The 26,484-nt window shown below is 40.3% G+C and overlaps 1 protein-coding gene across 2 annotated transcripts; it reads right to left on the bottom strand.

Annotated features, from left to right (window-relative positions):
- Positions 1 to 6,484: 6,484 nt before the first annotated feature.
- Positions 6,485 to 20,713, bottom strand: LOC120732669 (free fatty acid receptor 2-like). 2 transcript variants are annotated; one of them, XM_040030433.1, is made up of 2 exons: positions 18,109 to 20,713; positions 6,485 to 17,497 (listed from the first exon to the last, which is right to left on the bottom strand). In XM_040030433.1, exon 2 carries the CDS (start codon positions 17,264 to 17,266, stop codon positions 16,259 to 16,261), a length of 1,008 nt encoding a protein of 335 aa, XP_039886367.1. In that variant the 5' UTR covers positions 17,267 to 17,497; positions 18,109 to 20,713; the 3' UTR covers positions 6,485 to 16,258. The 2 variants fall into 2 exon arrangements, with proteins under 2 accessions (XP_039886367.1, XP_039886368.1); XM_040030434.1 differs by having other exon boundaries at positions 6,485 to 17,494.
- Positions 20,714 to 26,484: the final 5,771 nt, after the last annotated feature.

Below are 26,484 nucleotides of genomic sequence, written 5' to 3'. Positions count from 1 at the left end.
CCCAATCCCCCACCCCCACCCAGCACCCTCAATTGAATTTTAAGGTCAGCTCACACTCATTATCTCTTTCTCTCACACGCGTACAGTCTTTCCTTTTGTTTCCCAGAATGCCTTGCAGATTTCTCTGACTTGGTACTGAGCCTCTTTGTTTTTCCCATTATTACCACTGGGCTGATGTTAATAGAGAGTGTATATTAAAGATAATTGTGTTAGTGATCAACAACAAAATAGATTATCTAACAAGCGGAAGATCATTTATGTAATATAATACATAGACTATTGACTGACCTACAATGTTTGCCTTATGGAAATTATACGTGAAATCACAATGTTACGGTGGATATTTAATGAAATTATATGATGATAATGATGCATTATGATATGGCACTGGCGGTCATGTGCCCTTTTTAAAAATTGTCCAGTTGGTGGCTGTGTGAATTGTCACCCTTTGATCTCACACCTTACATACTCACACACACATACGTATGTTTTTTTGATTTTTAACTGTGTAGCAGAAAAACTGCTATGAATGATGTCAAAATGTATTTTAAAAAAACGGCTGGGTGGTGATGGCGTCAGTCTTAACTACCCCTCTATGTAATTTGGGGAGTTTATATTAAGGTTTCGCATGTAGACTCGCTCACTACCCAAACCTTTTTAGCTACCCGACTACCCCTCTGTTCAGCGTGCTCTGTCTAGTCCCCCCTCGCATCGCTGTAGTGTTCTCTGCTCTATGTCTCCTCCTCCCTCCCTCCCTCCCTACGCTTCCCACCCAGTGTAAATATATGCAGTACAGAGGCCATGCTGGCGACTTCAAGTTGCCTCGGGAAGAACAACATCTCCCAGAAGCCTCGACTACGCTCCAGTGTTCTGAAGCAGCAAGAGACTGTCCACTGACAACAATATCTTCTGTTTCAAAAGCTGAGGCTCCATCCTCTTTGTCGCTTGTTGATAGCATGTACCGGTTAGAGATGTTCCTGTTGTGAGTCCATACTCCCTCTACACTCCCTTCCTTCCCTCCCTCCTCCCCTTCCTCTCCCTCCTTCCCTGCACTGTGTCTGTTTTTCTCTGCAAGGTTACCTGCTTTTACTTTTTTGGTGTTAATAATACTACAGATGATGACGATGATGATGTTAATAAGTATTTGAATAACTATGAATAGTAATTCCATGTGAGAAAAAAAAACGAACAAAATCTGATGGTAAAGAGTCGTGCGTGGGGAAAAAAAAGAGTTCTTTTGTACTTTACTCACACACATTGAACAAGTACAACGAAAAAACAAAACTACAAAAAAAAGGTGTAAAGTTTTCAAAGTGACGTGCTCTATTTTACCATGACAAGCTTTTTAAAGACACATTTGAAACACTCTGAGGGATCATTTCAACCAGCTCCAGAAGCTATGAATGATAATGTAATTTATAATTTGTAACAGTTTATGTATTTGACTCTTTTTGTCATGCTGTTAGCTGCATCTCACACACACATTTACTGCACATTCCTCCACTTATCATAGTGTGTCTTTCTCTGTTTTGACCAGCTAGATAAATGTCATCCTCTGGTCATGGCTGTAAGTCATTCCTAGTTCTGCCAGACCGCACTGAGATAAAGATGTAATTAGCCATTACCTGTGGCTGGCTAAGTGAAGGAGTCCGGGCTCCACCTGTCCTTCCTGCCACCCAGTTATGGCCCCTATAAATCAAGCTCAGCCCTGCAACTGACAGGAATCCTCTTCAAGGACAACCTCACCTTGGTGCACCAGTACTCCATCCACTGTGTACCTGTGACATGCAGGCACGGGCACTACCAAACCCCCATGGCACAATTATCCAGCCACTTCCCCCACACGGCACAAACAGTGGGAGGAAGGCATATATTTCAATATGGCAGAGCCCTTTTCTCTCCTAAAGCACTGTTCCACTCACATGCAGAGACTATATGCAAATTTGCCATAACGAGCCTGAACATCTCCCTGGCTGAGCCCTGACTACACCGACATGAAAGAGGAATTACTCGATATTGAATCAAATGTCTGAATGTGTGTGTGTTTTTTTCTTTTATTTATTTGTTATTTTACTCAAATTTTTGGTTCAAGCCAGCAATAACCCCTAATTCTACTGTGCAAGAGATGTCAGTCATGGTTAAAGCTGTGGTGTAATATCTGAAAATCTGCCATTAACAAGGTAAATCAAATAAGTCTGTTGTTGTACTTTTATTGTGTACAGTACTCTGAAATGATTGTGAAGCTCTGTTTAAATGGCCCTTATTCTAAAACATTACAATACATGTTGTTCTCAAAAGTCTTGCCCGCTGCAATGTATTTGGGTCGTCTGCGTGACAAAACGCCCGTTGTGCATGCATCTTGTTGCTTCATAAACAACCACGGGTTCCATTTCAAGCACAAGAGCAGGTCATTTGGTCAGTGTTTCTTATTTTTTCCTGTCTCCTGTCACTATCTACATGCCTCTTATGCTTTTGTTTTTAGTTTTATCACTTACCGTTTTTTTTTGTTCCATGTAAGCGTTCCGCTGGATTTTTCAGTGGCGTATAACATCTCTATGTACATAATCTGTCCTTGATGAAGAAAAAAGAAAAACATAAAAAAAAAAAACAAAGAAACAGAAGAAGAAAAAAAAGTGGATAAAAAATAACATACTGTCATGTTTCTCAGTGTGGGTTTGAAAAAGCACGTCAATATTTGTGTGTGGATGGATTTTGAAAAAAAAAAAAAGAAAGAAAAAGAAAAACAAGCAAATAGTCTGTTTTGTTGAGGTCTGTGGGTAAAGGGTAAACGCGGGGGAAATCGGGGAATATCACCTGCCGTGGAGTGGGTTAAACTGAATGTGAGAATGTGTATAAAAACAATCTGCAAAAGCACACAATTCCATGCCTCATGATGTATGCGCGGTGCTGTGCAAAGGTTTTAAGTGTTCTATTGATCATACAAATTTTAGTTACTAGAAATTACTAAAAAAAACAGTGAATATTTCACGAGACCACTGTGTGCTTTTAAGACCCATCAGTTCCTCTACCAGTTCACGCTTTTTGCAGTGTTCTTAACATCAAATGAACTGTGGCCTGTGTGTCTGCTGTCGTTTTGTGTAACCTCATTGAAATGTGCAATCAGCGGGAGTCACAGCTTTTCTTACGGGATTTTCTCCGACTCTGGCTGCATCTGAAGCCATCCTGATTGGTATGTGATGGATAACAATCAGAACATCTAAAGCACATCTGTTAAAACCTTTGCACAGTACTGTAAACAAGTCCCACTTGTAGTGTGGCAGAAGGAGAGGGTGTTAGTAAGAACACAGCAGATCCCCTGGGTGCAACAATCTGAGGGTGGATGAGGAGGCTGTTGGGAGAGCACCCGGTCTCATGGACCAGTGGGAGGATAGCCTGACAATGTAAATCCAAAAGCTGAGAGCCAGAGGGAGATGGGATGACACTAACCAGACAGTGAGCTCTCCATTTAGGGAAAGAAGACAGACAGGCACTCATATTGCATTTCCAAATATGAGAGCTGTGGTCTTTCCCAGGGGAAGGTGTACCACACTATTTATGGTTGCACTATGTAATATGAATAGAATTAACATAGCCTTCATCACAAACACAGCCTGGCCTACTTCAAGTGGATAAATAACACCCAACTGGGGTTCAATGAGTTTACAGTGATATAAACAAGACGTTTCCTGAGCCCCTAATTACATTCACTGCACCCTGATGAGAAAGTGTTGATTGGCTCCTGTAGCTGAAGGTTGTGATGATCTGTTTACAGAATCTTTTTTTTATTTAATGTGGCGCCATCAAACTGTTCTCACAAACCTCATCTCACAGAACTAGCAACTACTGCCATTTTACAGTATATTATATAGTAGTATCTTATCTGATGGATTTTATGTTTGTAGTTGTGTTGTTTTTTTCATCAGGTTTTTTTTACAGAGTTATAAATTTGTTTTAAGAGCAGGGGATTTAAAAATGACTTTGAAGTACATTTCAAAGCACCGTGCTGTTTGCTAAAAGGATTCAGGTAATTAAGCACCAAGCTGGGGTGTAAGGACAGATACTGCACATCACTCCTGAAATGTTGCAGTGAAATATTAAAATCATAATTGTACTTCAAGACTGAATAGTGAAATAAATGTTAGCCTAAATAAGGTGTGCAGGTACCTCTTTCTTTGTTTCAGCTGCAGCCTTTCTGCAAACACCCTCGCTACATAGCACAGATCCCGGACAGACTTTCAATTCAGAACGCAATGGTTAATCAATACATTCGACTGAATGGCTTTGGAATAGAGCAATTTCTCCCTGGCTTGCCTTACCAGGTCCCCAGAAGCTGGATTGATCAAGTGTCTATAGACCAGCCTTAGAACAGAGAGCATAATTTATCATGCCTGATACAAGACACCCCTAATTGCACATTGATTTTAAGCCCGTCTCTGAAACTATTTGCGCAAGTTGTAATGTCAGCTCAGTAAACTATGTGTTCAGGGCTGCGGTTCAGATCTGGGGAATGAAGAATTAATCATTTGTTTTTCTTTTCATGTCTATCCAAGATGGTATTTGTTGTTTCTTTTTTTTCACCTAAAATACTGTAAACTGTAAAAAATGAGCCTTCCTACGCTGTACGTGTAATTTATTGGGTGCAGTAGTGCTGCTGTATTTTATTAGTAATGATGAGATATAACGTGGAGATTTTGCAGTTGCCAGTGTTAGCAGCCATATCTAGAGGCATATGTAATAATAATACACACTTATAAGGTGTCGTTGTGTGCAATACAATAATAAGACATTATGTGTGCTGTAATTTGATAATGTGACAAACTGACGGCATGACAACACTAGAGTCAGTGCACCAGAGGGATACGCTATACAGACTAACAATTATATATGAATGATTTTCATTGTGCTAAATCCCCTGCTCATGTCCTTTACTCCAAAGCACGCCAAATTCCAGTATATTATCCTAATTATCCATTGTTTACCAAATATCTACAGGCTCATTCAGTTCTCATGGGCAAAGTCAATGTTGCAAGTCTATTAGGGCCTAGTACTTTTCCATTAGCACAGCCAATAAATGCATTGGTGTACAGCTTGGTACACAGGATTGGTAAGTGAAAGCATGAGATAGATAGATAGATAGATAGATAGATAGATAGATAGATAGATAGATAGATAGATAGATAGATAGATAGATAGATAGATAGATAGATAGATAGATAGATAGATAGATAGATAGATAGATAGATAGATAGATAGATAGATAGATTAGGTGTTTTGTTTATATTTAAACCTCAGCTTGTGGCGAAGATGTTGGGCCACAGAGTGATCAGTTTGCCCTCTTCCTCTCTGTGGCCACAGATGGAGCCTTGTCAATCACTCACCTCTAAGAACTGGAGCGTCTGGCTAATTAACAGCATGCTGCACTCCGCCAGCTGAGCAAAAGCAACATTCGCATGGACTGTGCAACACAATTGAGGCATCTCGCCCACCATGTCTCCCCTAGTCATTAAGTCGCCCACCTCCCATCTCCAGCATAGAAAGAGTCCCATTACTTGGCCTCTCTGAATTACCATCCCACGCCTGGCATTTTCCTTGTCAGTCAACCGAGGGGTAAATATTGGTTGTGGTGCTGAGAACTGACAGGGGAAACTTGGATTTCTTTCACAAGTGACAGCACCAACTGGTGTTTTTGTACTGATTTATACTGCAGTTATGAAACAGAGGGGACACCAGACTGTGGTGAAGTTACAGATGCACCATACACGAGCGTTTTGTGTAAGATGAGCTACAGGCTGGCATACGCGGCATGATATATTGTTGGCACTGGTCAAGTGCTATGTGCATCAAGAGGGAAATAACAGCGTTCAGACTGCAGGAACCTTCCCTGCAATGTAATGGAAAAGTGTCTCATTTAGAAAGTAATCACAACTTTTACCTGGAGAGTCCACCGTGTATAATTGCAGGAATGACCACACTTGGGTTAGTGTCAAATGTGGAACCCATCTCGCCTTCTTTTTCTCTCTGCAGACTCTCAGTTTCTTTTAATCTTGCTTTCCTCATTTCTTTTTGTGTGGCGATAACCTCTAGAAATGCTCTCCCACCCCTCAGTGCTCCAGGTTTGCCCACTCTGCTGTTGTTGAAATAAATGGTGTGTGTGTGTGTGTGTGTGTATGTAAGTGTCCCAAGTGTCAGTGTTCAAGTGTGCATTGTGCTCCACGGTGAGCATGAGTAATTTAAGAGCCTTCGCGAGTAGTATGCAGCATGTCTGCATCTGTGTGTGTATACGTGCGTTCTCTTAGCTCCACAGGGCAGGTTGTTTGGTTCGTTCAGATTACACACCTGAATTACAAGTGTGTCTTACATTTTTCATGATCTTATCAATGTAAGGACACGAGACAGAATGAAAAGAACTAAAACATTTGTCTTCCACCCTGACAGATGTTCAGTGCTGTGAAGCGATGATTATACTTCTTTTTGATTCGTTTACTTGCTGAAGTTGTCTTTTTTCTTTTCCCTTTCTTCTGCTTTTATTTATTTTTGTATTTCTTTCCTTCTATTTTTTTTTTTTTTCAAAATCCATGAAGTGGAGTTAAAATGATATCAAGTGGAGGGAGATAAAAAAAATAAATAAATAAAAATCATTTTTGTTTTTAACAGAACTTTTTGTGTGTGGTTTGTCGCCAGAAGCGGGGCTCTCTGTCGGCCCCTGTGGTTAGAAAGGAGGTGAGGTCAGACAAGTTTTGCTTCAGCTTGCTTTTTTTCTTCCTGCTGAGTACGAAGCATCTGTTTTTGTTGCGTTTGCAGGTTTGTCTCAGAGGCCTTTTTATTTGTTTGTTTGTTTATTTTTAGTAAGCTATCTGAATATCTGGTTAGATGGGACACATTTTCCCGCAAATTATACAAATGTTATTAGTGAGTAATAACTTAATGGTCTGTAGCAATTACCAGCCATTAATATGGAAATTATGGCTGTCGCAGTGTGGTTGGAGGGAATTTCTATTTTGCAGCTACAATTTAGAGACTTATGCACAGGTGGAAACTCTTCACTTGTCCTCCCTTTGTCAATGACAATCATCTGAGGCTCTTATCTTCAATGTGAACGCAGCTTAACATATTCAGTAATGAATTATCAAAAAAAAATGATAATAGCGTTGGGGCTCTAATCTGTTCTAATTACTTTTCAAAAAGCAATATAAGCACCATTCCCTTTGATCTTTTCAGCGAGGAAAACCATCAAGTTGTATTCAACATGTATCCAGTATGTTTTCATGTAACTCTATGCTTAAAAATGCATATATAGTTTCTGCTTAGTTTTTGTCAGTTTTTCTTTTTAAAGAAAGAGTTGGTGAAGCCAGTATTAGAATTTAGAATTGGCAATCTAATACATTAAATAAGTCACTAACTAAGTATAAAGTGCATATATTATAGAAGTGAGCTCATTCATCAACCGTAGGAGCTCAAAGGTGACACTTTGACTAATATGTTCAAGTTTTTACAATGTGCAGCGCAGCGTTGAGCATCACTGAGTAATAAGCAGTTTCTCACCAACTTTCTGCCTTTCGAAGTCGCCGTCTGAGCTGGGCTGTCTAATTTGAAATTCAAATCATATCCATTGCAATTTCTGATGTTCCTTTACTTACGAAAAGCAAAGCAATGCTCCTTTAAGTTGCTGTAATGATGGTGTTTTTAGAGTTGACCCTCTAACATTTCGATTAGGTTAATTAAGTTTTAAGCAGGCCCTTTCCCCTCTGCTTGAACTTATATTTTGAACTCTCCCTTTTCCAGCTTTAATGATGATTATTTCACCTAGCATTACATGTTTCCTTCCCTCAGAGGACACAGATATGAATTCATTACACTGCTGCTCATTAGAGCACTGAGGAAATTCATTTTTATCAGCTGCCGCATGAGGAAAAAGTCAAAAAACAAAATCAAAACAAGAGTAATAACACACATATTAGTGCGCTTCAAGCCTTCGACAAGAGGGGAAAATTTGTTGCATGACTGAAATCTCATGCTCGTTACCTTCACATGCAGGTTACAACGTGCTGTTGGATTTCTTTTCTTTTTTTTTTCCTTCAATACTGACACACATATTTTTAGAGAGCTGTAGAAATACTGTGTGAGAAACCTGTAGACTAACGATAGATTGCTTAGCGTTGCACTTTCCTGTCAACGTGCAGACAAAGTGCCTGTTTGTTTGCCAAGACACTGACATATGTAGTTTTTCACCCCAGCAGTGCCTGAGATCAGGTTTGTGTTGAAGCATGACCTATTAATGAACTATCACCTCTAACCATAGAGTGCAAAACAAAACAAAAAAAAAGAAAGCTGACACCATCAAATTTTAATGCTCACCGAGCCTTCAGACTTTAAGAGTGCCTGAGAAATAATTTCACCACTCAAGTTTAACAGGGAACAACAGCAGCATGGCAAAATGGCCTCAGCTGTGCTTTTTTCTTTTGCTGGCACACCAAGTACCAGGTCAGTCTGAACATGTGTCTGTTGTGTTAGAAAATGTGTTATTGTTATATCTTTTTATAGCTCCTTTATCCTGTTACGCATGCACATTCGGTTTTGTTTAACCATGAATCTATTATAATTATTTACTTTTTAGACATTTTAACACCCGTGACAGTGTTCATTAGTAATCGTCAATATTTTTGATGAGACATTATAATAATTGATTATAAAAGCTGCTACAAGTGTGAGAAATCCTTCCATCCTATGCATAAACCAAGGCCCTGGATCCAGAAGAGCATTTAGAACTGAATTAGTTTGCAATATTTTGTCAAGGACATCAAGTGGACGTCTCACAATTTCTAATATTTCAAGCTGATGTGAGTTTATGAAGGTGTAGCTTGAAATGCCCAACCTTGCCCTGTCTTGCTTACCTACTACTAGACTCCACTTCTAACTCTCTAAATAACAAACAGACACAAGCAGCCAATCACAAAACCTTCCTGCCAAAAGTAATTAATATAAATAATGTGATAAAATTTTGTAGAGTAGGATTTTTGTGGTTGCTGATTTTTTTTACAGCTCTACTGTTGAGTGTTTTACCGCTTATCTTATCGCTTGTATTTCATCATTAAACTTAATGATCGCTGCTCACACTTGGCTATATAAGCAGTTGCTACAAATAAATCTCTTCAAAGCTGGTGAGACCCTTTGTGTTTGAGTGTTTCTGCAGAAGTGTTTTTTTCTATTATCTTTTGTTTTTCTCAGTGGAAGCCATTTAATAAGTTGCGTGTTATAAAAACTTCACTAAACTAAGTAAAGTCACTGTTTGTTTGAGCTTTATGTCTGATCTTCTCTGTCTGGCATATCTCACTCCCAGCTGTCACCCAGGCATGCTAAACACACATTTTAAAGTATTTGTAGTTGACCCAGAGGTCTGATCTGCACTTTTTAAAAAGTTGCTTGTATGACACATTGTATTAATGCCTCTGTCTTTAGCGCTGACAGCAACCCCGGAGGGACTGAGGGTTAGGCAGCATCCTCCATCCCTCAGTGTGATGCGGGGTGAGACGGCAACTCTGTCCTGTCATTTCAAAGTTGAATCCCTAAAGTATGGAGTTCAGTGGTTCAAGTCAGAACAGCAGCTCATCTCAAACTCATCCAGGCAAATCGTTGTGGCGAAGAATCAAACTTCCTCCCTGGTGATCACTAACACTACAATTCAGGATTCTGGGTGGTATTACTGCGAGGTGAACGTCCTGAAGAAGGACCCAGAATGGGGCAACGGCACCAAGCTGGTCGTCTTGGGTAAGAAACAAATCGCTGGTTTCAGAAATGAACATGCCCACAATTTATTAGGACCGCTCCGCCCGGGTGATGTTGCCATGCTGGTAATTATGTCTCATTTGTATCTTTTGTACACCGGAGCCACGACGTTCAGTACGAGGCAGCTCGATACAAGCACCGGCAAAAAACATGTATCACCATAAAACGAACGTAAGGGCTCAATCTATAAAAATTCAAGTCATGTGAAATTCCCTCAGAGTTCATCTTTTTGCCTGAGCAGTTTCATGACAGATCTAGAAATAATCACCCCGGCACCATACGCAGTGCCTTGTATCGATCTTGCCCAGGGAATTGAAACTCCCCAGAAAACAAGGCAGGGAGGGATGGCCAAATTATTATGTGGAAATCCTTCATGCGGAAGAAAGCTTCCTTTTGATATTCCCTGATTGCAATGCTGGCTCCACCGAATAAAAATGGATACTGCATGTTTTTTCATTTTCATTTAATTTCTTATGCAAGATTTATTCTGCCGATTTGAATAATTTTTTTTAATCAGAATGTTATTGATATAAGTCTACTTGTTGTTAGTAATCTACGCAACATTGCTTTCAAATTATATGCAGTTCAAACTGCAATACTGGACATCAGTAGTAGTAATTGATTCAGTGTAGCAGTATAGAAGACCCTTTGCAGCATTTATTAATACACGATTTCTTTTACTACTAGCACCACCTTCTGCTCCAAAAATATACCTCCAGATTCCCCCAGAACCACACACCGATCAGTGGGCTCTCCTGTGTCTCACCGGAGGTTTCTACCCCAGTAGACTCACTCTCACCTGGACCTACCAAAGCGCAGCAACCGTTATCGATCACCTCTCAGTCACCAATTGCACCCTTCCTGCTGACAAGCCTCACAGCAACCTGTCTGAACATCCACCCAATGAAGCCCTGCTGTCTTCAGATTTGTTGGTGAACTCTGAGCCTCGGCGCCAGTCGAAGTGTCTCCAGCTGATGGACAACCACAGCCGGGAAATGTATCTCCTCAGTGTTTTTTCTCTCCCAAATAAGCAGTCCTTGAAAACAGGCATAACCTTCACATGTTGGGTGCAGGACCACCCTGCCATGACAACTGCTCTGACTGCCTCCTTCACTTGGGGTAAATAAGGCAGGAAAATTAATTAATTTCCTAAATATGTTAATCTTATACAGGAGAAAAGTGTCTCAAAGGCAGCTATTGAGATAATGAATGTAGGATTTTCTTTTTTTATATAATTTAAATTCCCTTTTGGTATTTTTTTAATCAAATTGTTATCCTCCCAATGAAAAATGGGACTTTATGCCACAGGTTTTAATTATTTATCTTTGTTTCTGAAAAAAATGTGTTTTTTCTTCTGTCGGTTCAGCATGACAGATGGTTCTAAATATTACGATACCTACTGTTTGTTAAGGAGAAGGCTGTCAGGGGCATGAATCACTGCTGTAGCAGATTTAGAGCTCATGTCACAGCACAAACACAGCTCCTAGCTGCTGAATTCATCTAACTTTGACCCAGAATAGGAAAGTGAACTAATTTAAACTACTGAATGAATTAAAATGTTTTAGCTTCAGCCTGTTGTTAGCACTTCACACAACCTTAATTAGATTTTTGTTTTTGTTTTTGAGAATGCAGTCGACTTTTTATGTAAACTATTGATTAGCTGGCAGGTGCCCATTGTTTATTAATGTCACATAATGCTCTTATCTTGATATTTTTCTGACATCTGATAAATGTGGGCTCGGTAATGTCTGTACTTTCAGTTCTGACAAAACCAGCCTGCTTTTTAGCCAATAAACCAAAGACTGTGTTCACTCACTGTCTGTTAGCTTTGTGCTTTTAAGTGTTTGAGGTAGAAGAATTGGGATTTTGAAAGCTTATGCCTGAAGCGTCTAAAAGAGCAGAAAGTAAAATGGATTAGCAGATTTATCTGTAAAAGAACAACAACATATAAAAACACACAGTCAACAAAACAATGAGCTAAAAGCACAGTTTTTATTAGATGGACATTAGCACTGCAATGTCACCCTCTGGTTTGTGAAGCCTTTGTTTGAAGCCTCTATATTAGCATTTTAGTTTTTTTGTTATTACATATTGTTCTTCTGGAGCCAGAAGTGACCATATTTGGACGACGGAGTGGAATGCTCAGCTATCAACTAACGCAGGCTTGATTAGAAAGGTGTATCCATAGGCTGTATGCAGGCAGGCAAAGAAACCTGGTAATCAGTACAACGCCACAAACACAGTTGAGAGGTCCAGCTCAATAATTGAAATTAGCACAGGCGACAGCATCCACCTCTCTACCCTTTCCACTCCTAATTTAATCGTAACACTGATTTTATTTATTGATTGCTTGTTTTAAAGTTTTTTAACATGAGATTTTTTGAGAAAGTATAAAAGGTGGACATAGCTACAATGACATCAGATACTGGCTTGTGATGATCCGTATTGAAGATCTGTACGAGGTTAGCGCTTCCACCATCAGCATCTTGTGAAAGTTCATGCTTATTGGTTAATGACTCGTGATGGACAACTCATTAGCCAATGTCGCAGTCTTTTAGGCAATTCTACATTGTCTTTGTTTTTATGGTCAGAAGTGTACGTGCACTCATCATGGGCATTAATGCCATGGTAAGTTTGGGCCTTTAATGATTTCTTTGAATTGCTCTTTTTCCAGGGTGGAATGGTTGTACAGCATGCATCTTTAATGACTTTAAAAAAACAAGAATTTGGTGAACAAGTTTATTGTGCATATATACACACCCACTAATATTCCCTTTGCAAGTTGCACTTTGAACAGAAACCTTTGGTAGACAAAACCAGGCTCCTGGTGTAATTGTTGTATGGATATTTGACCGGCCTTCTTGGGAGAATTAGTAGACTTCATTTAACTTGGTTGGTTTCCAGGCAAAAGTCCATTCCAGAAGAAATTTCAAAACAACTTCCAAGAGCTTTTGTTCAAAGAGCTGTACATAGCATACATAAGAATACAGTTATTCTGATGTGTCAGTAATTCAAGATGATGAGAGGAAATTGGATGGGATGTTCAGGAACAACCCAGAAACCACCAACACTCAGGCCTGCTATGAACTGGAATCTGCTGGAACACCATGTTACTGTCCAGAGTGAAGCCAGTTTTATATCATATTTGACTCAAAGGCAGTCACAGAAAATATTAATGGGGGTGTATGTATATATTTTAGATTTTATGTATAATTTTGACCCTGTGTTAGTTACAGAAAAAACCTTAGACTCAAACCATGACATTCATGCCTGTGATGAGTCAAAGTAAGCTTGTGAGTTTCACTTTTGTTGCCAGCCTCAAGTGGCCAGTTGAGGAACCGCAGCTCTTGCACAGTGGATTTCATTTTTTAGCCCAGGAGAGAGTTGCTTCATTTATAGATGCTAAAACATAACCTCACAGTAAAGGTAATTACAGGCTCATGTCATTACTTTAAAAATTTGTTTGAGGAGCTTTAGTTTTTTTATGTATACAGGCCTGTGTCTTTTTGTGGTGGGGCGTGGTCTGCGGTGCCGTGCAGGGAGGGTGGACGCAACTGCACGGCATCCTTGATCACGCCCGCCTAGTTATAAACACGGGGACTCAGGGGTTGGTGTGTTGTGGTGTGACAAATATTGAATAAAATGGCTCAAACCTATGATCCCTGGACCCTCATTCACACCACACTTATACAGTCTGATATTTGTAATGCAGTAGCTCTGCCTACAAAACAAAGATTCATCAGGAGATTTTTTTTATGTTCATCACAGGCTCAGAGGGGCTTTAACCACAGGTCCCGTTACTTTGTCAAAGCAGACTTTCTTTTTTACTGGAATACCCCAAATCTCTTTTTAATCTTCTTTAGTGATCTATAGGAAAAATCCCTTTAATAAATAATGTCTTCACAAACCACAGGTCCTGACATACTACCCGTCACTTGCTCAGTATTCACTACCACTTCACTCTTAATCTGGGTCACACATTGATCATTCCAAAGCAACAGATTGCCTGCAATACTGCATACTTGAACAAATTAATGATTTTCTCCAATCAATCCTTACACACCTCTCCTCCCAGGGAGGAGGAGAACGTCCGTCAGCCAATGCCAGCTCGACCTCCTTGATTTAAATCTGTCACGCTCAATAACATCATAAGTCGGTGCTAATCAGTGTTTATTTTCTACTTTTTTTTTACAGATGCCCCACCTAATGAGCTGATTTTATACTTGAACATTGCAAAGATGTGTTTCCTCTCTGCAACGACCGTTTGTCTTTTATTGAATGGTAAGAGTAATTCTGTTTAGCTAGAATTGCATGTAGTTGCTAAAAAAATGTTTTTTAATTTTTGTGATCATCAATTTTCTCAATCGTGTGCCACACAGCAGTCAGAAATATCTGGGCGAAGGGAAAATGAAATCTGCCACGTGAGTACTGTATTCTTCAGCCTTTGACAAACACACATAAGCATACACACACACACACACACACACACACACACACAAGGCTGATTTTCTTATTGTTTTATCCCTGTAACCTATCACACATCATTAAGGAAAAGTCAACAGTGATGCAATAACCAAATATTGTGTTCCAGGAAAGACAAAATGAAAAAGGAGAAAGGATTGCCGGCTGTTCAGCTGAGCTCTTCTCATCAGACCAACCTTTTACAAACAACATTCAACTCATCAGGAAAAGAAAGAACAATTATCAGTGAATGATGTGCATAGGTCCGTCTCACTTTTTCATGTGAAAAATTCTCCAGATTTTAAACCACATCTGTATGTATGTATATTCTGCTGTGCTCTTTCATAGTGTATAATCTGTAATCGCTGATGTGTACAAGTGACTCATCCCTGTAACTTTTTATCCTATGGCATGCTGACTCGCAGATTTTTGGGTTTGTGCGTCATGTCAATGGCTGTAAACCCACACGTCTTAGTCATTCACTGGGGTCTGTTTGTCAAAATGAATGATTCATGCACGATCCACCTGTCAAACAGATACAGTGATCGGCTCAACCTCTGTGCAGGCCTAATCCTCGCTAAATAGGATTACAGCCGATGCCAGCGCTTGCTTGTGTGATAGCATTGTTTATGTTTGCAGCGTGTGGGGTGAGATCTTGATTCACTTTTTGGAGGAAGTTCATTTTAAATTTAGGCCTGCCCACACTGCCAAGAATAAAAAAAAAACAAATACTGGCAGAAATGATGAACATTGAACAGCTGAGTGAGCTGATGGAGCTTCAGTATAATCAGATTAGTGACATCAAAAATCAAAGCGGCAGCTCAAGCTTTCTATTACTCATCCTGCTTTTATGTGTAAATACATAAAATGTGCATAAAAACATTTACATATGATATCACTGATCTGCCGATGGCAACTGTTGATCACTTGATGCAGGCATTTTTCATATTTCTCACCCCCCTTCTTTCCAAAACAAATTAGTCCTTATCTCTTTTCTTCCACTCACTCATACGCACACAATCACCTCGTACCTGTCTGCTGCCAATGTTAAGGTTATTAATTAACTCAATTTATTATTGTACAGTTTGTTTATGAAAATAATGTTTGTGCGGTTTGCTTTTGCTTCCATCAGTCCTTTCTTCCTTTTCCCGTCATTTACACTCACACGTGTGTGTCCACACAAACACTGTTTACACCTGCTGGCGTGGTGTCTTTACAAAATAATGCATGAGTCAGACATCATGCAAAATGTATAATCGTATTTGAATATGAAAATAAGCTTTATTTATGTGTTATTATATTATTACAACCCCCGTTACGCATATATATGTGTACATTCATACATCTCTCTTTCTTTATATATCCCATATAAATATAAGAACAGCCATCATCATGCAAAAAACATTACAAATGCAAACATATGTACAATTACAAAGCGAACTGCTCTCTATTTTCAGCATGCTTGTATCTGCATGAAGATGCCACACATTTTCTCTTTCTTCTGCTACTTCTTCTTCAACCACCACTGCTTGACACATAATGACCGTATTGTTGCAAGCAATATCCTGTTCACGACTAAGGATGTTGGTTGGAACATTTAATCTCCAATTGCGGAGAGATGACGTGCAACGCTGTTGCTTAGATATTCATTTTGTTACAGTCTCTGCTGCGATGCTCCACAACACCTGCCTGCATTTAAGGGTCTCTGTACTTCTCTTACACTGTGCGAGAAATGTTGTTATGTCCTGGTGACAGTTCAAAGTAGGCTGTCTCTGAGGTTTTACCCGATGCGCTGCATACAAAATTGGCATGGCGTGCTTAGGAAGACTGAAGGTTACCTGTCTTGTCTCATTTCCAAAAAGGAATGTCATCAAACAAAAATACACTGCACTGTATAAAGCCAAGTCATTTTCTCACATGTGTAAACATTAACATGGCATTAATTTTCTGCTCCCAGGGATGAAGAAATAAGACAACAGTAAAGGCAGCCGCTTACAGGTCCCTTTCTGTCAGCTCAGATAGCATTGATCTCCTCTTGCGTGTGTTCCTTATCTTGTGCAGTCTTGGTAATTCCCCCGCACAAGGCCTGGAGCAGGTGACAAGACATGCACCTCTGGAGACGGCTTTTAACCCCTTCCATCACACTACCCACATTCCCTCTCACAGCAGAGGAAGAAAAGTAGAAAATAAGAGGGTCTAGACAGGCATTGAAAGTGCTGCACAGCAGGGCCTTGTCTCTCCACGCCGGACTTTTCTTGTTTATAAAACCAATGATGTGTGAGACGTTGTAGGGTCCAAAACATAGAGCAAACACCACCAGGGTTCCCAAAGCCATGCCCATGGCTCGGATGCGCCGGCGCCGGTCAATGTGTTGCAGCTTTGAGAGAATTCTGATGAAGTTGATGTAGCAAAAACTAGAAATCAGGAAAGGGATGCAGAAAAGCACCACACAAAGCTCCAGGCGCACAGGCAGGAGGACGTTCAGCTGAGACTCTGTGAAGTTCTCATAGCATTGTTTTCTGCTATCGCTGCTAGGGTGAGCTGAGGCGTTGAGGCGTTCAGTGGGGATAAAGGGCACGATAAACACGATACTAAGTTGGGCGGTGGAGAAAATCCAGAAGAAAATGCTGGCAGCTACAGCATACACAGGTCGCCGCTTCAGAGTGTGCCGAATGGGGAAAGCCACACCCAAGTAGCGCTCTACACTGACTGCAGTGAGGAAAAAGGTGCTGTTGTAGATGGTCATGTAGAAGATAAAGCCAGACAGCGGACAGAGGGCATAGGGCATGTTCCACACCATGCCGTTCATTGCTTCCTGCATCTTGAAGGGCAGGAAGATGAGGAAGAGGAGGTCGGAAATGGTCAGGTTGAGGAGCAGGATGTCAATCGGGGTGGGTTTCTGCCTTACTTTCTTACAAAAAGTGTAGAAAGCCAATATATTGGCCGGGAAGCCCAGCACAAAGGTAATGACGTAGACAGAGAGACAAAGTGCTGTGTGGCACCGCTGCGTGGTGGGCTCCATGTGAATCTTTCAACTCGGTCAAGAATTGAGATGTGTCACATTATATCCCCGACCCCGGGGATGAATAGACTGCAGAACAAGGAGGTTTTATCTGTGGGGCAGCACCGACCACAGAAGACGAAGGCTTCTTATTGGCTCAGTGTCCTGGAACAAACCCAACGAGACAGAGCGGTTTTTCTGTCCCCACCAATAAACCACAGCTCATCGTTTCCTCCAGGGCTTTGAGCTCTGCTGATAAGAGAGAATGAAAAGAGATTACCACACAGCACAGCAAACTATTTTAAACTATGAGTATAAAATTGACACTTCATTTGAAAACGTGCTGTTCATACAATAAATGTTTTTCCTACAACAAAAGGTAGGAGGCATCCCAAAGTATGCTGTAATTCTGTTTTTTCTATATTCCTTCTTAATTTTCTTCCACATCACTACTTCAGAGTTTATTGTGGTTGTGTGTTATCTCTTAATGAGAAGACAGTGTTTTAACCCGGCACACGAGTTTGTATACAAACCATAATACTGTGTTATTGCTTGTTCCTTGTTGTAAATACAGTGCAGCAGTGCTTTTATCATTAAGTCCCAGCCCTTGTTCTTACTGTATACACAAATGCTGGACATGTTGTGAAAATGATAACCCTCATAAACTTAATGAGTTAACTACACAAGGGAAATTAGCGTCTCAAAGCTTTACTTTGCCACGACTTTTACAACACAGTTCTATCTGTATCTCTTTCCTGCATCATCGTATAAAGGAAATAGAAAGTCAAGACAGCGGTAAGGAAAGTTTTATAATCTATAAATCAACCTATTGGAGGAATATTAAAATGAAACTAGTTTCTTACCCTTTATGGGGCAACGTCCATCGAGTGAATATCTGTGTCAGACGCTCAGCTCTTATAGTCCAGTGTCTGAGAAGAGGAACTATTTTTTTCTAACTATTCTCTATAGTGCTGTGATGAAACTAAAGATTTTACACCAATTTAAGCAATTCGGACAAGTCCACAGTGACAATTTTTGTCAGCTCACAAAGCCTCACTCCTGCAACAGACTTCCCATTCTTGGCATTTTTCATGAGCAGCGTGGCTTACCTCCCAGTGCGTCTTCCTTGCTGTTTTGTTTGATCACCTCTGCGCACCTTACCTCCAAGCTGCTGTCTCTTGGCACATCCCCCTATTTACCTGTTAATCTAAACATCCAGTGCAGATAATAGAAATGACTATTAGTGAGATATTGCTGCAATTTATCTCCCACTCTCGCCAAACATGGTTTCCCTGGTAACAACTGGCCTTTTTTTCAGCATGAGCGGTACAGACGGACTCTGTCAGGCTGTTTGATCGTAGGTTTTCTTTACTATATTTAGTCATCAATGCCCAATGCTTCTTTACATTTCCCTCTTTAATATGAGTCAGTGGAGCTAAGCATTGGTCGAGGGAGATGGCCCAGTGACAGAGCGGTCCCTCCTTTTACAGCATGTGGTGAGAACAGCAATGTGGATGATGTTGTTTGAATAGTCATATACTGCACACAGTAATAAAAAAATCGAATAACCCGTGGCTGACTTGAAGACTGGAAAGGCTTTACTTTTAGAGATAATTCTGTATCCTGCTGCAGCTCAAAAACACTCTGAGATATCAGAGGTCAGAGGCCCTTTTTTTGTATTTATCACCTGCTGCTTGACCCTGCTCTACCATCCAAGAGCAGGGTCAAGTTTAAATTGAACAGGTTTAAATGGAGAAGACTGGTTTATTTCAGAAGCAGAGACGTGAGCTTTGGAAGTTAAAATGACTCAAAGGTGAACAAAGAGTTCTTTTGATGTTGCTTAATGTATGTAAATCACTCTGAGGCGGTTTCACTTGTGCTTAAATGCCTGACTCCAATGTTTGACTTTTGGGTATTTTGTCTGACCTAACTTCATGTTAGTTATTTATCCCTTTACCAGGTCAGTTACGTCTTGGTGATGCTATTGATCCCATTTAAAAGCCTCCTTTCAACTTCCGTACACCCCAGGCAACGATCAAACAAACAATGTGTGCGGTTCACGCAGTGCAGTTATTTCAACAGACACACTGTGTTGCACAAGCTGTTCTGTCCCGCTGCGTGAGCTGATTTTACAGAGTGACATCACGTAGTTTCTAAGATTCTAACTGTCCAAGAAGTTTACTGTAACACTTTGTGGTGTTTCATCATTGGAGGACAATTTGACTTGGTGAACAAATCAAATCAAATCCAGGAACAAATTTTTTTTTAAAAATTGGTTTCATTTTTCATTTTTTTATTTTATATTTTATTCTCTCCTGTCCTATAAAATGAAAGCATATTCAGATTATTATTTATTATATTACAGTTGCTGTCACTACCAATGGAAAAAGTGTTGTAACAGAAACCTTGCCAGGGTGTCATTGAACTTTCTCTTATTTTGATCATAGCTTTGAGTACAATAATGAGTTTCATCATTCTTAGCAGAAAGAGGAAGATAGGGGACTTAAAAATATTCCCAAAAATGAAAAATGACAAAATGACAAAATTCTGGTGGTCAAATACTGATCTGATTTTACTTCCTTAATCGTCTTAAAATTACTTAACTGGAGTTCAAGTATTGGAATTTCAGGAGTAGGACCACGCCTCCATAAACGCTCCTTCCGGTTCTCTTCTACATAAGTTCCCCCTGTTCTACAAGCTGTTCATTCTTGTTTACATCACCCTCCCTCCCCTTTTCAATTCTTTAACTTCTTCACTTCTATTTAGTAGATGGGGATCTGCCAGGCCCGGGAGCTGCTGCCGGTATCCTTCGAGGCGTTCCCCAAACCGCAGCTCAATTCATGTCCAAATCATTCACCTTTACCTACTAAAATGCTGTTAAACCTAAAATAAGGACGTGGGCCCAGCTATTGAAATGAGTCCTGAAATACTTGCATCACTTGCATACTACCATATATGTTTTATGGAAACATTAGATTAGATGAAACTTAGGTTCCTCCAGGAAACACAGCACCAACAGAAGTTGCAGAATGTGAGCAGAAATATACCATATATACAGTTTCACTTTAACTCAACCCAAAACTCAAGACAAACATCAACCAGTAATTCGTTGACTACAATTTTAGAATTACAATCCAATACAGCACAATTTCAGTTTAAGAGGTTTGTGTCTTACCTTTTAGCAGCGCCCTTTGTAGTCAAACGAACCACCGGGAACGTCTGTCCACCTCCTGGCCTCAAGGTTCTCCCTGAACACCTCCAAAAACACCTTTATTGCGTCAGCATCCCCGTACGGGCCACCAAACTGTCACGAGTTCGAAAATGTTGAGCAATGAAACAAACCAACAGAGGCCCAGGAGAGTGCAATCAAACAATGAGTTTATTAGAACACACGCAGGAGAAGAAGTATGCCGCATCACATCAGCACACGTCTCGTGCTAAGAATACACTTGAAAATGATTTTATAACATCAGGGTTAACACGTCCTTCTTGCGTCGATTACAGATCAAATACATCGATTACAGATCAAATACATCGATTACAGTAAATGGTACATCTTAGATGGCTAAAAACAGACACAGAAGTTCCTCTTTCTATAACACCTTCCGTACATGGCAATAAATTTCAAGCCTAGATGGTCTCTAAGGGCTTGTCCTTTTCTTAACTGGTCTTCTGTCATCTGTTACTAAGTAAACTGAAATGCAGTTAGAAGCTAAATGAATTTCGGGCCTTTGGCCTGGCAGGCTTCTGGATTATATGTGTGTTGTAAGCGTGTATGCTGTCTATCCTTCTATGCTCCAAGTCACCCACACAATAGATTGTGAAGACATAGCGCTTCACAAAGCTTAAAACCTTCTTTAATAGACTGAGCAGCAACACTGAATGAGCACAAACATGCATGTGTATAAAATAATCATAGCTGCACCTGTAATAAAAGGTTAACGTGGTGGCAATAGCTTTATTAAACATCTTTAATGCAATATCAAGGCTGTAGGATATATTATTAATGCAATGTTAATAATGCAGGTTATATTCTAGCAGTAAAATAATTTCTGTATCTCCACAATACACATATACACATATATAAATACAGAGTATATAATAGGGATAAATATAATGAATAGGAATAAGAATACCAGAGAACTGCACATTTCAACTATTGTGAGTCTATTGCACCGTTAGATATTAAAAATATATATATTGCACAGTGAAAAAGGCACTACAGCGCTCTCTTTGTCCCCGTTTCCCCTCCCTCTCCCCTCCAGCGAGGATTTAAACAGTTTGATGGCGTTTGGGACAAAGTCTTTAAGTCTGTTGGTTCTTGACTTTGGGAGAAGCAACCTGTCACTTAACAGGCTCCTCTGGTTGTTTATGGCTGTGTGCAGAGGATGCCCAGCATTGTCAACAATGTCCAACTTAATGTCGTCTTCTCTGCCACTGTCACCAGAGTGTCCAGCTTCATGCCAACCACAGAGCCAGCCTTCCTGATTAGTTTTTCCAGCCTGGACACTTCCTTCTTTCTGTGCTGCCCCCCAGCACACCACAGCATAGAACATATACACTATACTACTGTACTCCACAGAAAACTACATACTTTATTAGGTACACCTCGTGGGACCCCGTTTTGTCTTCAAACTGCTTTAATTCTTCATGTCAGAGGTTCAACAAGGTGCTAGAAACATTTCTCTGAGATAGCATCAGCAGATTTGCCAGCTGCTCATCCATGATGTGAATCTCCCGTTCCACCACATCCCAAAGGTGCTCTATTAGATTTAGATCTGGTGATTGTGGAGACCATTTGAGTGCAGTGAACTAATTTTCATGTCCAAGAAACCAGCTTGAGATGAAGAGCGAGTGGCATGGGATGTTATTCCACTGGAAGAAGCCACAACAAGAGATGAGCACACTGTGGTTATAGATTCTTAGTTGATAAGGTTGGCCTTCTGCTGATAAAGCCCGTCTGCCTCAAAGTTTGGCATTATGGGCGTTCAAAGATGCGCTTCCACCTACCGTCGTTGTAACGAGTGGTTATTTATGGTGTTGTTGCTTTGTTGCTTTCCTATCAGGTCAACGAAATCTAGCCATCAACAAGAGATTTTCACCCGGAGAACTACAGGCTCACTGGATATTTTTCTCTTTTTCTGACCTTTCTCTGTAAACCCTACAGAGAAAGGTCACCTTAAATCACCTTTCTTCCCCATTCCCATGGTCTGCTTGAACCTCAGCAGGTCTTTACCGTGTCTGTGTGCCTGATTGCACTGAGCTGCTGATTGACTGTTTTTGTCAACAAGCAGTTGAAAAGGTGTACCTAATAAAGTGACAGGGAATGCATAATAGTTTTCCAAACAACAACAGCATCAGTGGGCAAATGCTGCAAATCAACATCTGTTTTCAGTCAAAGCCTGCTATTGTCTGTGGTAATTATGACTGGAGAAAAGGAGGAAGATAGGTGACATTATCACAGAGCGACTAGTCTGAATAATGAGGGGGTTGAGGTGGATGGATGGATGGTGCAAAAGACTTTTATTATTACTGGTTATTAGTCTAACCATTATGATGAAGGCACCATAGCATTAAAAAAATAATCACTTTGAGCCAAACCACATTCAGACCCTTAGGTCAAATCATAAAAGAGAAGTAACTGTGATGATTGTTAGGAGGATCCGATTAGAACATATAAAGGTGCTAAGCTCAAACAAATTATATATTTTAACCTTTAATTTAAAGAGCCTGTTAAATAATGCTTATTTTTATCTGGTAGGATGTGCAGTTAGGCAGTAAGTAGGTACATTAGCTGTGTTATTGCTAGTGTACTTCAGGGGCTGTGATGAGCCTCATGGAACAAAAAAAGGGCTGATTCATTCTTTCAGGTGTGGTATGTGTGCTTCTAAAGCCACAAAATAAACAAGCATTGACGTTCCAGGCAGGTGTTGCAGGTATGTGTGTAAAAGGGAAACAAGGGATTTTCCCAGCGGTACTGGACAGGTTGAGTGGTGTGAAAACAGGCTGTGAATGGCAGCAACAGACTCACAACCCTTAGGTGTTTTTCAGAGGTCTGAACACTGGGAATGTAGTCAGACAAAGCTGATGCAATAGGATGATATTTGTGACAGTACACACAAAATAGAACAAGGACATGACTCGGATGCAGAATGTCGAAGTACAGAGAAAAGCGTTCAGAGCGGCGGTCTGTGTGGTGACTGAAGCAGCAGGAATAAAATCAGGCATTATATTAGCGAGGGTTGGTGATGAAAAACAATATCAGAGTCCTCTGTCTGCCTCAAAATAATAGCTTTTATTTGTGCATTTATTTTGTATTATTTTACCACAATAAAATAGCTAATTACCCACAGGAGACTATTTTTTTTCCTCTGAGGCAGTATCCCAGAGGTACACTAGACAGAGTGGTGATAAAGTGTTAATGCTCCTGCTAATTATAAATTGGGATTTATTTTATTCTGATGAAGTTGGAATATTTATACCAAATTTAGGAAAAACTAATATGGATGTTAATATATATTAATAATTGAAGATTTTAATAATTGTCAGCCATGAAAAAAACTGCTTGAATTTCACACCGTTGTGTGATATGATTAAGATAATAAACTAGCCGTTCCAGCGTCCATCTGCTCTGTGCTCAGTGGGAAAGGCCACTTTGAAGTTGAATTGTCATGGCTGTTACAAAGTGTCAAGTGTTTGTATTGCTGGAGAGCACAAACATGAGCAACAGAGACAAGAGATTTGCTGTCTTATCAACAGCCTTTTCAAGAGAAATTGCAAGCGGTTAGAGATGCTCACGCAGTGGAATAAAGGGGACACAACTACGTGCTTCACCTTCACGTTTCTCACTAAGTGGTGAAAATACAAATTAGGTCAGGTTTCCGGAGTCTTTATGAGAAAGAGGAAGTAAATAAAAAACTTTCTGTTTAGGAAACCGCGGCTGTTTGCGACACTGTTTTGTTTTTCTAAGATACAATGACTGTGAATGTTTTCCACCAGCTTCTAATCATTTCTGTGTGGGAACTAAATACATTTTCCATTTAATCTTAATGTGGAAAGAACAACATTTTACAGTCATACAGTAGGCTGAATGTTGGGCTATGGTGGAACTCAGTAATCATAAACTAGTGGTTAGGGTTTGAGGGATCATCAGATGATTAATGGAACAGGCAATTTTTGTTTTGTTGCAAATTTTAGGAAATATGGTTGTTTTATTGTCTTTTGACCTGTTTTTGTTTGTTTGAAGTTCTTTTTGGTGAAATAAGTCATGGTCCTGGGTTGGTGACCCAGTGTTTTGTGTTTTGAATTAATAATAGTCTTTGCTTTCGATCGTGGGGCGATCGTGGCTCAAGAGTTGGGAGTTTGCCTTGTAATCGGAAGGTTGCCGGTTCGAACCCCGCCTTGGACAGTCTCGGTCGTTGTGTCCTTGGGCAAGACACTTCACCCGTTGCCTACTGGTGGTGGTCAGAGGGCCCGGTGGCGCCAGTGTCCGGCAGCCTCGCCTCCCTCAGTGCGCCCCAGGGTGGCTATGGCTACAATGTAGCTTGCCATCACCTGTGTGTGAATGTGTGGATGACTGGGTGTGTAAAGCGCTTTGGGGTCCTTAGGGACTAAGAAAAGCGCTATACAAATACAGGCCATTTACCATTTGCTTTCATTATTATTTAGAATTTCTAGTCTCATGGTTTCTGTGCCTTCCCCATGTTCCACGTTTAGTTACTCTTGTCTCCGTGTTTCTTGTTCCCTCTGTTCCCTCTGTTCCACTAGTCATCCTGTCTCCGGGTCTCAGTATCTAGTCTTGTCTCTGTTTTAATTTCCCCAGTCACAGTGCTAAACTCCCGTGTTTTGTCTGCATCTATAGTGGTCATGCTTCCTGTTTTATTTTGATAGTCCTGTGTTCAGTATACTGAGTTCTGCTTCTCCTTTGTCTCCTTATATGTGATTATTCCCAGCTGTGCTCTCCTCCTGTCTCATTCCCTCCTTACCCCTTCTGTATTTAAGACCTGCGTTTTCCTCTGGACGTTGTCGTGTTGTCCCGTGTGCTATAAGTTTCTCTGTGGTTTTTCAAGGTCCTGGCAATGTCTAGCTTCCTGGTCTCTACTCTTTTAGTCCTTAGCCTTCCTGTTTCCAGTTTAGATTTCGATTTCGTGACTTTCAGGTTTTGTTTGGTTTTCTGCATCAGTGCAATAAAAGCAGCCTCTTTAACTTCCCTCTTCTGTGTCTGCGAGTCCTGAGTTTGGGTCCTCATCCTGCCTGCCACTTTCTTTTTTTGTAACAAGTCCAGAGAGTTGTCCGTCTATCCGTCCATCCATCCAGCAGTCAGAATAAAATCAAGGTGGAGGGCTGGAGCCTTGCTCAGCTGTCATGGGGTGAGAGGTGGGGTATCAGTCTGTTGCATAGCTGGCACAGAGAGACAGAAAACCATCCGCCTTCGAATTCACACCTACAACTCATTTAGAATCACTAGTTAACCCAGCATGCATATCTTTAGACTGTGAGAGGAAGCCAAGTAGTCAGACAGAGGCAACACGGTTATAGTTTTGTGTGTCTTTAACAAATTATACTATATTCAGACTACTGAATACTGAGCTTCATTATAATGGAGAACCAGCTGTACATACGTCACATTATATTCTTAATTTCACAGTTTATCTGATCACAGGGGCAGCTGCCTCTTAAGAGTACATTTGTTTTGGTCTAGAGACTAAAGATATCCTGAAGCAAGACTACATGGAAAAAAGAAATGTTGACTACTGCTAAATTCTGGTTCCATGTTAAAAGCTATAAGACCTTGGATCATTTGAAATAAATTAATTAATTATGTTACATCAAGTAGATATTTCAACAATGAGGAGACTGCTGCTCTGCGCTTCACGGACTTGAGCATCCCAGAAGCTTCCTCGCTAATCCCCCTGTTAATACCCAGAGCATGAACCTATAAGCTTCCTTATGTTTGAGGCAGGCAGAGGGAAAAAATAACAACATAATTCTCCCATCTCTGCAGAAGAGTTCAGTGGCTGTTAGCTAACATATTGCTATTTGAAGAGTGACTTTGGGTCCGACATAGCTGGACTTATTTAATTCCCAGTGATACAGTAATGAAATAAAGCTTGCTATGTTGAAAAGATAATCCATTTGGCTGGCAACCTTATCAAAGATGAACTAAGTCTAAAGAATAGCTGTGTAAAAATAGACACCACTACAAGTATCACAGCAAAATAAATAGATCTTCAGTCCCT

This window comes from Simochromis diagramma, unplaced genomic scaffold, assembly GCF_900408965.1.
Source record: "Simochromis diagramma unplaced genomic scaffold, fSimDia1.1 OVJJ01000361.1, whole genome shotgun sequence".
NCBI classification, from domain to species: domain Eukaryota; kingdom Metazoa; phylum Chordata; class Actinopteri; order Cichliformes; family Cichlidae; genus Simochromis; species Simochromis diagramma.
This window is presented reverse-complemented; position numbering and strand designations above follow the sequence as displayed.